Source organism: Rhipicephalus sanguineus, unplaced genomic scaffold, assembly GCF_013339695.2.
Source record: "Rhipicephalus sanguineus isolate Rsan-2018 unplaced genomic scaffold, BIME_Rsan_1.4 Seq740, whole genome shotgun sequence".
NCBI classification, from domain to species: domain Eukaryota; kingdom Metazoa; phylum Arthropoda; class Arachnida; order Ixodida; family Ixodidae; genus Rhipicephalus; species Rhipicephalus sanguineus.
The window spans coordinates 16357-32474 of NW_023615884.1; the positions used below are offsets into that span (position 1 = coordinate 16357).

At 46.5% G+C, this 16118-nt stretch overlaps 1 protein-coding gene across 1 annotated transcript in view; it reads left to right on the plus strand.

Moving 5' to 3' along the window:
* Positions 1-5262: 5262 nt before the first annotated feature.
* Positions 5263-16118, plus strand: part of LOC119378221 (hemicentin-2) — a gene marked incomplete at its 3' end in the record, with an annotated part of 71184 nt that continues 60328 nt past the window's right edge. The window contains 1 exon segment of the mRNA XM_037647426.2: positions 5263-5383. Within this exon segment, the coding sequence (XP_037503354.2) occupies positions 5263-5383 (121 nt within the window).

Here is a 16118-nt window from a genome sequence, read left to right on the forward strand (position 1 = left end):
GTCTGACCCGGATTGTTGATACAATAGTGCTTCCAGAGGCAGCAGGGCTTTTACTTCTGGCAGGTTGTTTGCTTCCGGTAGAGCAGACAGGATTGCCTTAAGTGCTGCGAAAAGCATTGGTAGAATCAATTGCATGACTGATGCAGAGGCATGGTCCCCCTTGAATGGTTCAGTTTCTGAGGCCTGTTGAGAACGACGTGATGTTTCGATGTTGTAGCTTGGGCGAACACTGGCGCTGTCGGTTCTGCTACTTTCCGGCTGAGGTCGCGTGGGCGTTCGCAGCTTTGACGCGTAGGTTGGGGTACTTAAATGTACTTCTCGTGAGTGGTCTCTCGGGTGTGCTCTTGGCGGCTGTTGTTGTTGCGGTGTGCGCTGAGGTAGATCACGTACAGGATGAACAATCTCAAGGTTTGGAGAGGGTTCATTGGGGCGCGGTTTTCTTCCATGAATGAGCTCATGCCGACGCATTTTCGCAGCAGCTTTACTTTGCGGGCAGCCTGAATATGAGGCAGCGTGATTACCTGCACAGTTTGCACACTTAGGTTGAAGAACTGACTTGCACTCCTTATGGTGGTGTTCTTCTGAGCAGATCTTACACCGGCGTGTGTTACGGCAACTTTTTGCCATGTGTCCGAATCGCTGGCAGTTATAGCACCGGAGTGCTGGACCAAGATATTCTTCCACTGGGTGACTGGTGAATCCTAAGTAGATTCTTCCTGGAATCGGGCGGTCATCTCGAAAAGTCAGAATCACTGTGTGAAGTGGACGCGACGTTACTGCTCCATCTTCCTGGCGGTAATATTTCATTTGCCGCCGCGCCGATATAACCCCTGCATCTCTCAAGTACTCTAGGAGTTGTTCGTCTGAATACTGCAGAGGCACATGCTTTACTTTCCCAACGTTCCGAGTGTATGACTCTGGGATGAAAGGCTTAACTTCCAGGCCGCCTACATTCGAAAGCATTAGAAGGCGCTTGGCTGAAGCTAAGGAAGCAACGCTGACACTGAAGCTTCCATCTCTGGTCGTTCTGAATGACTGCACTTTTTCTTTAGCAGCGGAAACTACTTCGGCTGACACTCGATTGGGGTTCACTTTCCAGAAACTAGCACCTTCAGCTGTTGGACGAAAGACGACTGGGATGCCCTCTGCTCGCTTCTTCTTATACGCAACCAACGTAAATGGTTCATCTTCGCCCATGTCTTCTTCATCACTTAGGTTATAAGTTGACGTTTTATCGTCGAAAAGATTCTCTTCTAAGCGAAGCTTCTTGCGCTCAGCTTCATCGTCGTCCATTGCTGCTGGGCTCGCTGAAGCCATTTCGCGGTTGTGAATGTGCAAACGTGCCGGCCTTATGACGTTTTGGCGCGCCTGTAAGCCCCCAGGCTTTTCATTGTGCCCTGCAGTGTCACTCATGAGGGTTGACGCACTTGGACGAGCATAAGGCTCGTGGCGATGGTTACCAACCACCGTAGTGGTCACGTACTAGCCAAGTCTTTGATAAAGGAACCTCGTACCTGTAAGGCGCCGAGCCCTCGAAGTCTTCACCCGACGTCTTGTTGGCACGCCGAGGAAGAAATGGATGTCAGCGTAATAGACCAAGAAAACAGCAAAAATCGAACACTGCACAAAAACAGCGACCGAACAGAGCCACTTCTTCTTCTTCCGAAGCTAATTCCGAAGCTTCTTCCGAAGTTAATTAATGTAACTTTCTTAATTACTGTCCTAAATGATGACATTAACTACCTTAAGATTCCTGCCGCTACAGAAAAAGCAATTCTGAAAGCCCCGAGCAAATATCGCATTTTCCTGAGTTTTTTGAGAAGGTTGGACACATTTCTTGAAACACCCTGTATACTTATCTGCGTGCTAAAGGACCCCAAATGCTGAAAAATAACGCTGCTCCTTTCATTCATGTATTTATATATATATAAAGTTCGATGTCATGCGTTCACCATTTTTACTTATTCTTGCTTATAGGTCTAGTATACGTAGCAAAGGAATCACGCCACTATACTTTGAGGAGGCGCGCGCGTATGTGGTGCGCTGATATAAGTGTGCATATGAAAATTTAAACATTGTAATGTTAAAAATGGTAACTAGTCTTACAGTGCGATACTGGAGGCGCCTTGATTATCTACTTTTGTAAACTACTAAAATGGCAATTTACTTCTTCGATGTGTAAGTTGAAGAATGCGCTCACACAAATTCCGCCGGCAGCTCCAACTTTCCCCAAACTATGTGAGCTTTGTATCTACATCACGCCATGTTTTTTTACTATACTGCGGTCGGCTAGTCTTCCTTTCATAGTTTTTTTTAATAAAAGGCAGAAGGTGGGAGTATGCAACAGCGTATTTCCGGCGCTTCAGCGAGTGCCCTACGCCTCGAACATTACAAGCCGCAGTTGCTATAAACACGGTACATCATTTCGGAACATTCCTAAAGAGTCTCATAAGATGGCAGTAAATGCTGTAAGCATCGTAGCCGTGAGTATAGCGTAAACATAGTTTCTGAAGGCACAGTATTCAAGCGGGTTCCCTCCTTGCGCTGTCATGAAACGCCACTCCCTTGACGGACGAGACGAAGCATGATTGCACCTTTAGCTCACAAAGCCGCGACACTGTAAGTGGCACTAAACAGAGTGAGCACACGCACTCATGAAGTGTCAAAGCTGCACTGCCGCAAGTTACTCACGCGATTCTAATTTGTTTTGTCTGCGGACGAAGAAAGCAGCCGAATTCATTTAAGATAAGAGGCTCGTGAGAAAGAGAGAGAGACGGACAGAATTGAGAGTACGTGCATTTAACCATCAGTTTACCTGAAATTCTTGCGCGAGACATTCTTTTATACGGCCACGGCCCTTTATCACATGGGGCGTGATGCATAGCTTTCTGTGCTTCGTCACTTTCACCGCCTAACGTTTTTATCCCACCCTTTCTTTTTACAAGGAGCAGCATGCCAGACGCCTGAGACTCCATTTTTCCTTCGTAAGATGTACCTTTCCATCATTGTTAAGTATTTGCAGAAATAAAAGACGTGGCAGGGGATCTGGTGGTAAAACTTGCGTACCGTCAAAAACAAACTGAGGTGCAACGACACGCGGCACAGGGACGCTACATTATACCGTTCTTTTCGCGACGCTGGAATGTGAAACCGGTAGTTTCATGTTCTTAAGTGGGCAGGCATACTCTAAAATGTGACTTAAGCCTTCTAGCACGCTGAGAACCAAACTGCTAGAATAATAATCTAAAAGCGTACAAACTGCAGCAAGTTCGTGAACCCTGGGTTATTCGGGTATCACCTATCCCAAGAATGCCGTTCTCATATCCCGTGTTGAGCTCATAAGAAAGCTTCGCAAGTTCCTTAAAATTGGCGCGCTGGCGCATTAGTGGCGTCATCCATCAACCTTAAGTACAATATGGGCTTGGAAACTTAGACATATTGCTTTGGGCAACATGCCATCATATTAAAGTTAGCAACAAAAGGATGCTTCTTCCCTTAGACCATTAAAGAGAAATTCTTGTCGTTATTGTTAGGCACTGGATAACGTCAATTTGGCGCCCTGTTGTCGCCCAGATCATTTCGCGCCTTTAAAAGCTTGCAAATGTCAAAAATATTTACTTGTCCTGTGTGATTTTCTCAGCGACCGATGACACGTTATATGCACTCTACAAATAATATTTCTCTAGAAAGCAGTGCATAGCAAATGTGGAGGAGGATCAACTACCACATATTGTATTCTTTAAAATTTATTTGGCCTATGTAGCCACCATAAATCAGCTCAACGGAAATCCGGGATTAAACTAGATATTACATCGCGGGACAGAGAGACGTGGTACAGCCGGTGAAAGCACTCGTATCAATAATTGTTATTTATGAAGTTTTGGAAATAAATAGACTGTAAAGAAATAAGTATATTGATGTGATTAAGAGAGGGGGGGGGGGCGAATGTGCGTCGGCTGTGTTGTGTGTGTACATGCGTGACAAAGAGCGACTAGTTAAGGTATATAATCAACACAGGAATAACTTTACATAATCATAGATCATAAGGCACACTTCCGCAACTTAAGATAGCTAAATGATCGCTTATTCCACAAACCTGTTAATGTTATAGTGCTTTTTTTTTTAATTCCTAAAAGTCCTTCAGGAGAAGCGATCTCTCACTCGGTGGTGTCATTCCTAAATAATAAGCTTCATACATGTAGTAACCACACAGCTTTGGCGTTGAATAACGGCCAGTAATACATGACCACGAAGACAACGTGTCAATGGAGAAATGTCTCATAAAATTGCTTAGAGGGTGACGGCAACACGAACAGAACCGGACGACCACGACATTAGAGTAATATAATAATGAAAGACCACAAACTTCACCTTTTACTAGATGGAAGCGTGCACGATTTCAGCATTAGGCCGCAGAAACTACACTTGATATAAGCCCGTAAACTTTATGATAGGGAAATATACGTAACGTGTATGTTTAGATCTTTGAAATGCATAAACATTTTCACGCCGATTCAACGAGAAAATTGTCCGTCCATCCCTCTGTCACGTTAGATGAACCGCCATACAGAAATGGATGTGCGAAACTAAATAAGCTTTCTTGGTGGTGCTGGGATTCCAACCAACAGGGCCCCACGCTCCGAATACGAGTGTCTTAACCACTGCCCTAAGCACCCAACTTTGCAGAATGTGTGGTTCGTAGCTGCGCCACCGGTGCGCAATGGCGGAACAAGTTTGTTTTCGTGATTCGCCTTCTCTGTTTGCCTCTCAAAAGACAAGCCCGAACGTTAACGGCAGCACAACATGACGGTTACAACAGATTACAGAGTAACTGCATCTCATTCAGGCTTTCGGGCTGTCACTACTGCCCGAAATTCTCCTCGATGCTCGCGCGCCGAACGTGAACTCACGCGAACACTCGATATAGTGTGTATACACGTACACAGGCAACGCTCCGGCACGGCCTTTGAGCGTGTGGCGACATGGCGAAGTGAAGTCGAGAGAGCTCCAAGGAAGCCCGCAGAGTATGCCCCGCAATAACCGGGTTGCAGGAGCGGGAGAAGTGCGTCGGTGGTGTAGTGGTCGGGGGTTTGCGAGGCTTTGTCGGCGGAGAGCTGTAACTCATTGTTGCTCCCCCACGTGGGCAATTGTTATCTTCCGGCCGAGCGACCACTTTCGCCGGTCCAGCGGGTGGAACGGGCCCCCGCGGCAGTAGCGCCGACGGCGTGGCGTCCCATCGTGGCCAGTGCCGCGGAAAGAGGGATGAAGGGCGCTCTGGGCCAGAGCACCGAGAACAAGCGGGTGCGCGTCGGCTCTCCCGACGCAACCGTAGAGCGCCAGCCGCGAGGGAGCGCAGCGACGACACGGAGTGGCGGCACCGATGGTGCACGTGTTATGACAACCGCGTAATGAACGAAACAAGGGGAATTTTTGAGGGGCTCGTCCCTATGTTAGACACGACCTAACGAATCCAATAGACAATTAGGCCTGAGAAAACATGGGGTACAATAATTGTTGTTCTTAAGGGTAGTGTAATAACTATGACCTAAATTGAAATGAACTAAAGTGGGCGAAAAATCACCCTTTCCGTCGGAGGATCATAACCTCCGAATTATAAAGTGGTGAGTTTGGATCAGTTGAAGTGTTTCCGCTTTTTTACCTGCAATACCAGAATTTACCAACCAATCGGGTTTTCATAACATACATGTTATGAAAACCCGATTGCTGTCGGTTGAAGCATTTCCATCACAAATGCCTCCTGGCATCACATTCATCCCCTTGTTCATTGCTTCTTTTCTGTTGTCTATCATTAGAGATTTTTTCCTTGTCAGGTATTCCGGCATACGCAAATGGGTTGTGTTTGACTCCTGTTTGAAACGGCAATAGACCAGTGAGAGCTATATGCAAAGGCCCTTCCTTATTTAGACCGAAGTACAGGTTACGGGACTCCAGGTCGTCAGTGTTTATCCCGAGCCTTCCACTGTGACATTTTTCGTCGATCCACTGTTGCCTTGGAGCGGTGAATCGCGCGAGTTATTTAACTGAAACTCTTCACGTAGCGTTATTTTTGTGCTTGGAAATGTGGCGTGGTATAACATGTGGACCAAACGGATATTATTTTTCTGTAAGTTACAAAGACTGTATGTGATGCAGTGTTGACGAGCGTAGCGTCACATTCGCTTGTTGTTCGCTGAAGTTTCGTTCGCTTAACCCAGATAGCTTTCATGCGGACTTTTTAAATATTCCCCATGGCCTTTCATTTTTCCAGTGAATGGTACCAAATCAGAAAAGTAAACACAGGTTAGCCTTCTTGCTCTTTCTTTCTTTCTTTCTTTCTTTCTTTCTTTCTTTCTTTCTTTCTTTCTTTCTTTCTTTCTTTCTTTCTTTCTTTCTTTCTTTCTTTCTTTCTTTCTTTCTTATGTATTTATTTATTTATATATTTATTTATTTATTTCTCTTTTCGTAACTATGGGACCTCCGAATGAAAGAACTGAATAAACTTAAAACTTGTTGAATTTTCGCAAGGAATAGAGTCGCACAATCACACTGGATATCCCTTAAGTTTTTTATGTATTTACTAACGCAGTGCGACATATATTACACAGCATATATTACATAACGTCAACACAGAAGTGTCTTCAAGCAGCACATCGGAATTCTGCAGACAGCATGCCCGTTGCTCTTGTCAACTTGTCATTTTCTGTCTTATGTGTATGTAGTCCTCATCGCATTTTCAAGACATCAATGCGGACTCTCTCCTGATGGCGAATTCTTATCCTATTGGTCAAACGCTCTTCGAATGAAGTGGATCAAACATGTTTAAATCGATTAATATATAAAACGCAACCTGGAAAAGTTAAGCATGATGACATATTCGTGTAATGCTTAACACGTAACAGAGCGATAACATCGACTTTATTGTGCCAAACATAAACAGGAAAGGTATTAAATGATCGGCTTCAACTTTGTCTGTAATATAGTGAGAATGATGTTGCGTTGAGAAATCAGCTTGAGAACGTCGGACGGTCATTTTTGCCGATGTTTAAACATTTACCCACTTTTAATACTACTAGTAAGGAAATTTTGCAGACATAAGCAAAAGAACATGGAAAAATATCTCTTCTTCGCCCTCTATAACCCTAAGCAGTGACTGAAAAAAGATTCCGTGTAAACGCCCTAAGTAAAAACCTGGAGTGCACGGTACTCGAGCATCCCAAAAAGAGAGTAGTTTCAAATAAGTGTCATTTTACTGCTGAAAATGCGTCGCTCCTTTGAATAAACGCAACTCACTTCCTGCGACCCCACAGTAATAAGTTCGGAATATATTACGGGCCAAGTGTCAGAACGTACAAATTTTCTTTATATCGCCACGTGATATTTGAAAATGAAACTTAGCGAGCACAGCGTGAACTAATTACGTAGCCAGACAGTTGCAGTAGTATCATGACATGTCAGCGCGGAATTGTGCGCAGTCGCGTATGGGTAAGATATGAATTATTCCAGCACAGCTGGGGGGTCATTGCGCCAGTTGAAATTCGGCTTCTTACTAGTGCTCACTCTTCCAGGTTTATGCTTTTCTTTTCTATGTTGTCTTCTTTATACTTCTTTTTGTAAACACACTAGAATAAGTGCGTAGCAGGAAGCCGCTTCCGGCTTTCCGCTCTACTTTGTCTGCGCTCACTTAATTTCTATGTTTTTGAATAGCAGCTCGTATAAATCACCGTCGCGTTCGCCAGCCAGCCTTCAACGTATATATAATATACCCGCTCCGCAGCGCACCAATATCCACTTCTAGCGAAGACCTCCTCTGACTTACAAGAGCTGGCCAGTCGGAGAAGACCGGTGCGCGAGACGGGTCCGTTCCAGTGCCGCGGCTTTAGCGGCATCATCTGTACGTTCATAGGCCAGCGTGCGAGGGCACCGGCAAACGAAGGAGGAAGGAAGCGATGCCCGCAGCGGCCAGTCGTCTATTCGCCCTTGTCATCGACACGCGCTGGGCCGTTCATAGGCGGCACTCTATGGGAACCGTTCTAACCCGCAGTGCATGGCCAGAAACACTCGCTGACGTTGCCCTCCAGCCGGTCGTAATTCATTTCTTAGCTAGCCGCGCTTCCTTCCGTCGCAGACCAGTTTATGTTTGTTTTTCACACGCCGAACACTTTCTGCGCTGTCGCTGTGCACGAATCTTCACTGTTGAATGTTATGCCGGTAGACTTGACGCTTCACCTGAACCTAATCGTGATGATAATAATCTCAGGTGGTATTCTCTTCGAAGAGGGATGGCAACACATAATCAGCCGTTCTTAGAGCATCCCTGAGTTAACATATTCCAGTCTTTATCTGTATAGGTATTTACTTTCTCTCGTAGCATTAGCTGTGTCCGCGACATGTTCACTTTAATCTCCTTCCACATCTTGTTTTTAAATAATGGCCTTATCATCGTTCTCTGATCTCTAACTCTGACGACTTAGGCATCCCATCTTTTGTTGAACTGTAGAAATGTTCACAGGGGAAGGCAGACATTCACTACTATTCTGGTTCGATGTATAGATACGTTTCCCGCAGTTATCCCTTTCCTGCAGGTAGTGCAGAAATAAATGTACAGAAAACTAAATCAACGTTATCTCTACAGCGCATTCGTCCACTAGTGAAAACGAATTCAAATGGCCACCCTCGAACTCAACTCAACTCCTGGCAACCAAACACATGGCAATGCGCAGGAATGATGACGCATTCGTCGCGCAGGTCCGAGTTTTAGCATCGCCGAGAACTGTTCTTGAAATCCACTCGAGGGGCCTCACTACGTTCAACATGGTTGCATGATGTGAAGCACAGCGCCGGAGCTAACAGAAAATAGATATTTTTAAGTCATCAACATTGAGTTCTAAATTCTCTTAAAATATCCTACCTAATCTCATGAAATTCCTTATGTAAGACCAGTAAATGTACGAACTCACATACCTATTTAGTCGTTTAATTTCATGCGAGAGTAGAAAAGTAAACTCTTCGCTCTATTCGAAATATCTGATAGCAGATGCCTTATTGGCGCACACATTTCGTTATAAACTGACGCAACCCTCTTGAGGTATATATTTCTTGCATGTAACATATTTTCTGTCACTCGATGAAGACGGAAAAGAGCATTGAAAAAATCGCAGCATATCCACGGAGTGAATGATGATGAGTGGGCGAAGCTGCGGAGGTTCATCGGTAAACCGTGAATCTTCTGTGAATTCTGCCCAGTACATCATCACCGACGTGAGATCGGGCGCGTTTATACTAAAGGTTCGATGAGTTATGACGACTTGCAGCTCACTTTAATTTTACATGTACGCTGTGAATTTTCATTGCTTAGAAAACCATTGCTTTAGAAAACATCTGGCGTCTTTCGTTAAGCAGCTGGCGTCTTTTTCGTTTTGCTTAGAAACATCTGGCGTTCTTTCGTTTTGCTTTTACAAAACATCTGGCGTCTTTCGTTGGTTTATTTCATCAATAAACGGCGTTTTGAACAAAATTTTTATTGTTTAATCACGCACAGGAGAAATCTCACCAGGCACTACCTTGGAGGTAAACAATGGCTGCTAATGGGAATGAGAGACAGAAGAAGTCGGCTTTAGCTAACACTTACACTTCTACTTCTACTAACGTTTCCTACTGGAACATGCCAGTGGCTGCTAATGGGGAATGAGAGACAAAAGAATTAGGCTTTTAGTTAACGCGCACGCTGCGAATTTTTTATTGTTCAACAACGCACAGGAAAAATCTCCCACCGGCACCACCTTGGAGGTCAAAGCGTAAGACTGGTTACGCACTACGACTACTACCAATACGACTACGAGGGACGAACGGGTGCCGCCTTAAGGAGCTTCGCCCCTAAAACGTTAAAAGATAGCACGATACCTCAAGGAGAATAACAAGAAAAAGATTAAACTCCAGAAATGGAACTCCGGGAGGATGTAACGAACGCAGACTCGAGCACGAAACCGACCCACGCGCCGACAAACAGACGCACGAATTAGGAGTGGTCGGGTTCTCGAGTATCACGTCTGGGCGCAATTTCTCCAAAGCGCGGCAGCTTACGCGGTTGATCGAGCACGAGCGCTCTTCGTCGCTGGCCGAGTGTGATTTCGGCCGCGTCGGTCTGCGCTCGGCCGCCTCGCGACAAAGCTACGGCAGGGCGAGAGCACCGGTTTGGGGGGGTCCCGGAAATCTTTCAGTCGGGTGCCCCACGGGAATTCTCCCCTCGATGGCATCTCGCCACCTTTACGCCTTCTCTCTCTTTCTCTCCGTACCTCTCTACCTCCTTCCCGACTTTCGAGAACCCAGCCCCTTTCGACGGCACGGCGTTTTGGCCCCGTAGCCTTCGCCTGCCCTACGCGAACGCAAGACTGCGTTCTTTCTGTCCCATCTTTCACTTACGCTCTTCCCTTGCTCCTGACTCAACCAGAACTCGCCGCACTGACCCAGAGACGATATTTTGCCCGGAGAGGCCGCTTTCATAAATGGCCCACCCCCCACTACACCAGAGTTGTCCGTTCGTTCCTCTCTTTTCTTTCCGCTGTAGCGTGTGTCTCAATTCGGTACGCTTTGTTTCTTGTCCACGGTTCCGCGACGTTCGCTGCCACTGGCACTGGACCTTGTGTTTGGGCCGAAGCGTAAAGTACGTACACTTCCCTTAGTCGGCCAGGCGTGCGTTGGTTACGGAGTTCGCTGGCGAAGAATGGCTCGTTGCCTTAGTTCCGTAATGGTGCGCAGAAGAAGCACACTCAACTTAATACAGCGGGTCGCTATACTCTCAAGGCACTTCTCGTTCTCTTTTTTTCTTCGTTATGCCATCACTTCCTAAGACATATTTCGTTAGATCACTTAAGTTGGCGACATGCGAAATTAAATATATGTTGTACTGCTATTATGAAAACTTCTCAAGCGAAAGCCCCTTCCTGTAAGTCAAGGAAATTAGGACATGTAAAAGAAAGGTGTTTATAAGCTTGAGTTTTGAAAAATAGATGCACCCTTAGACGAAGACACCTCATTTTAACGGTTTTTATGAGATGCATACTTTTATTCACTCACTCACTCACTCACTCACTCACTCACTCACTCACTCACTCACTCACTCACTCACTCACTCACTCACTCACTCACTCACTCACTCACTCACTCACTCACTCACTCACTCACTCACTCACTCACTCACTCACTCACTCACTCACTCACTCACTCACTCACTCACTCACTCAAGGCGGATTCTTCGTCAATTGGCAAGCTTTCTTTCTGAGAAATGCCTATAACTGTTCTTGTGCCTGCGCGCAAGGCCACGAAAGCCCTCTTGTGCTTCTTGAGGACCACCGGACTTCACGAGCGCCTGTTAACTAACAGCGCGAGTTCGTGTTGTGTAGTTTCAAACTGCTCATCCATCCCTTTCTTACGCTTCTTCTTTCTTCGTTACCCTTTCTTTTCTATTATTTCCCCTTCCCCCACCCCAAGTGCAGGGTAGCCAACCGAGCCAAAGCTTGGTTAACCTCCCTGCCTTTCCTCTTCGTATATACATATATCTCTCTCTCGCGCGCGCGCTGCAAACTCGGTGATTACAATTTTTCTATTTCAATTTTTTGCTACGTGGCTAAGAAGAGACGGAGCCATTTTACTTCGGAGTTTGTTGTGGTCATCTTACGCGATGTGAACATGGCTATGAGGCCTTAGTCATTTTGTAGGGATGAGCGATAATAATAGACCCTTTGGGGAACCATCGCAGTAGAGGCGCTGTAGTTCGCGACCTCCTATAGAGTCCACTTTTAACAGCGAAACCGTTACAGCCGGCTATAAACTGTCCATGGTCACCAGAAAACTATCATCATCATGAACGGGTGTGTGCCACAGAAATTGGGCAAATCTCACCACTCACCACTGGTCCACTACAAATGAAGAAAGCAACAGTTAGCTTAAGATATCGAAAGGCAGAAAAAAAAAGATGGAGAGAAAGAGAGAGAATCAAAGAATGATATAGAGAGCAAGGGAAAGAGATAGAAAGAGGAAGCGATAAATACAGAGATTGAGAGAGAGAAATGGAAGACAGAGGAAGAAAGATAGAAAGGCCGAGAAAGAGAAAGAATTGGAGAGAGAGAAGAAGAAATACGGAGGGGAGGGTGGGGAGGAGGGGAACGCCACCAGCTTCGCTGCTACCTCGGTCTTCACGCCACTAATGCGGAGCTGTCCTACTTTTCTTGGTTAGCTTATTTCTTGTTTCTCCTACCGGGCTCGGTGATTCCACCGGTCTTCGCACTGCATGTGTTTCTCTGATATATTTTCTGTCTAAGCGTAAGGAGGGACTTCCGCAGGTCTAAACTTCCTGCAAGTTATGTTACACATATACAGCAACAGTCAACAAACTCATAGGGCCTTTATGCACTCGCCTAAGACGACTGGTAGGCGAAATACATCATCTTTTTCTTAGTCGATGTATTGTTCCTGCCCCGCACCCTCCGAAATCTTTCTGCACCTAACGTCGTTTTCCACTGCCTCCAGGATCGGAGGCACCTCACCTAGTTTTGCACTGCCTCCATGATCGGCTCACCATTGACCAAGCTACGATGTCATGTGATGACTTCATCGTGTGACATCACGCCACGTCCCAAATTTTGGCAACCTGTGACGTCGCGATGACGTCATATGGTGACGTCATCATGTGATGATGAACCTTCTAAAGGTCTGCACCGGCGTACAAGAGAAGACAGGGATATTTAACGTAATTACATAATTCGTGCTGTGGTCGTAGCTCAAGGAAGAGCAAAAATACATCAACAAAACTCCGAAAGATATGCTGCTGCGAACGCTGCGAAATGGCTTACCGCGGAAAATATTTCGGTTGAAAGCCAAGCGGCGACTGCCATACGCGAAGCGTGCTGTCAACAAGCACTAAAGCAATGGAGTTCTCATATGAGAGAGCCCACCAGCCGAGTGGGGTTAGTCCATCGGTCACCGCGCTGGCCGTCCCATCGATGACTCATGGGATGGGGCGTGGGTGAGCAACGACTCAGCCTGCTGCGTCAAGCTCCCCTGAACTCAAAAAGTTGACTGGATCCTGAAGTAGAAGATCTTTGTATGCTATGCTGTCTAGTACCTTAAATCATAACTAATAAGATAGTTGAAAGGTTAGTGGATAGAAACGATTATTAGAGCCCCGGCTCCAAAAGCACAAGATCACCCACATTCATCTCGCTGCTCCAGCGGTCTCACTCTCGCCTTTGCGAAGGCTGTATACTGAAAGGATAGTGCATTTTCTCGACAAAATCGCAATTTTTTTTTCTTCACTTTATGCCGTACGCAGTCACTTGGAGGTTAAACAACCAACCCCCACCCTCTACAAAAAGTTACAATTTGTATGTTTATTTAAACGCGCGGACACACATGCAAACACACGCACGAACGTATATGAATGGTGGTTATCCCCGCACCCATCGAAAGGAATTTTCTGGATACGCTTGTGGCCGTATGGTAACCTGAAGATTTCGGAAGCGATAACGAAGACGTACAGCTGGGCTGCAAAGAGTGCATCATTAGAACTGGGCTCCTTAACCTTTCTCTCTCTCTCTTTCTCTAACGTCATGAAGTTCCTAGAGATTACTGCTGTTGCATTAAGTGTCTCGAATCGTTTATTATGAACCCTCCTCTTTCATTTAGAACATAGGCGAGAACGGTGAGATGTAAGTGGTCGCAGAATCACCAAGCGAGCAGTACTATAACACGTAGCAGATTTCACGCATACTTGAGAGCAAATGCTGTAAAAACTCATCTCTTCGTTCCATTATGAAAGGCCTGGCGATTCTATCTTGAATGACTAAGCTGCCGCAAGGAAATAGCCGTTACCGGACTTACACTTACTCAGTGTTACCTTTGTATCGAAAAGTAAGGTATCTTTTCTTCATAGTCTTTGAAGTGGCCACTCGGACTGACACACTGTAGGCGGGACTGGAGTGATTGCACGAGACAAACATATACATGTGAAAACTAATTCACCTAAGTAAAAACGCGTGCGAGTGTAAAAATAAACTCAATTCCTCTAATGTGTGGGGCACATTCAGCCACACACGACCCCCCCCCCCCCCCTCTCCACCCCCACATACGCCAATAGGCGTTCCGCCCACTTCTGTCTCCGCGACGCGCACCCCGAAAAAGCGAGTCTAGGTTTTACAGTCGAGCACCCGCTGAGAAAAGATACGGCCCACTAACGACCTTCCGTAAAAATTGGGGAACCAGACGAAAAGAGGAGTGGGAGGCCAAACTACCAGGGTAGCGCGAGTTGGCCGTCTCCACGGTGATGTCAGCGAGAGAAAGTGAAAGAAGGGGAGGGGAGAGTAAGGGGTGCATGGGAACATGGACATGCAGTTGAGAGGACGCTCAGGGTGTCCACTCAGCCAGAATCGAAGCATTTTCTGCCCCGACTAGCGTAAGAAAGAGCAAAATGCACCTCACACGAAAATGAAGCACGGATCGCGAGGTTGCGCAACAATGGAGGAAAAGGCATCTCGGAAAAGAGACTCTTCGGCAGGAAACGAGACGCGGGGTACAGGGGAGACGCAGGTGATTCGCGGCCGGAGCTCGCTTTTGTCCGCCTCCGAGTGCTTTTAGATGTCCGGTCGAAAAAAGCACGTCCCGCGAAGATCGTTGGCGATGGCGAATTTCTCCCCGGAGAGATCGGCACTCGTTGGAAAGGAACGCGCGTCCCAAGCGCCGCTAGCTCGCGCCGCACGCTCCGTACGCCCCATCCCGGGTACAGCGCGGCGCGGCGATGTGTGGCGGCTGAGGAGGTGGCGGCGGTACGCTGGGGTCGTGAAACATCGGCGACTTGAAACCATTTGGACAAGGAACGATCGTTCAGGCGGCGGGGGCCCTGCTCTGTACGTGGCGCTTTTCTGCAGTCGACGCGATACGAGACATCGGGTTGCCCCCTGCCTCGTGTTTCCCCATGGCGAGGGTGGGCCCCTCCCTCTTCTCGTCCTTTACGGGCAGCGCGGTGGGAGACTCGGCGTGTATCTGCCGTTCGTCACGCTACGCCGCGTTCAATGGCTTCGGATGTGCGCTTGTATATACACGAATGGAGTCTCGTGTTGGCTCTCGCGCGAGCGCCGCTTCGATTTCACTGTCGCGTTTTCCGCTTTATGATGCGAGGGCGGCGAGATCGAATGCGCGGTAAGGAATCCGCTCTGTCGGCGTTGCCAGCGTGAAATGTTTCGTTTTTCTTGTCTGGATTCTTTCTGAGTAAACTGTCGCAGTCTTCAAAGCGGGCGTTTGTGCTGTCGCCAGACTCACCTGATTGGAGTCGTTCCGGTTAGAGATGGGCAGACCCGAAAAGCTATCTATGATCGATCTCGTGTGTTACGGAAATAGTTCAGAGAGAGACTTGACAAGACTTTCAATACTATCTTCGGAGGTTTTCTTTTTCTTATGACAGTCATGCGTAAAACTCCTTTGTCAGATGAGCTTCGTAAAACGAAGTAAGATACTTTAAGCGTTAAAGAGAATGCACCGGACGCCTCTAGCTGGGTTACTGGACCTTTTCTACCCTATCTTTTCCCAAGGTTGGTATATCAAGTTGACAAAATTTATAGCATGGTTTTAGAGCAAAATGAGTAGGCCCATAACAAAAGAATTACGGACTCGTTCTTATTTGCACGAGTTCTTGCTTGAAATGTACGACTCCGTGCGTGTTCTCGCAGTGAGTGTCTCAAATGGTTCCTCATTGTCTGGCTGTCGTAAATATTTTTAGAATGACATATTACGTATGGTATTTTCGCTGTTATATTAGCGTTTACTATAGCACCGGCTTACCTGTGCATCTTGTGCTTTCCCGAGAACAGAAAACGCCGCTTTCCCGATGGCCGAATACATTTTCATAAAGTGCATTCGGAAGGATTGTTAAATGGGAAAGGTATTTTAGCGGCTTCAATAACTGTCGTCTCGGCGATGTACTGGAACAATAGCAAACTGCTTTTTCACATGCAAGGACGACTTCGCATTTTCGAATGTTAAAAAAATAACTTTTAAACAGCAACTAAATTTTAATTGTCGTGAGGTATAACGGTCACGTGCCTTTTGAAATACTGCTGCTAATGGGTTTG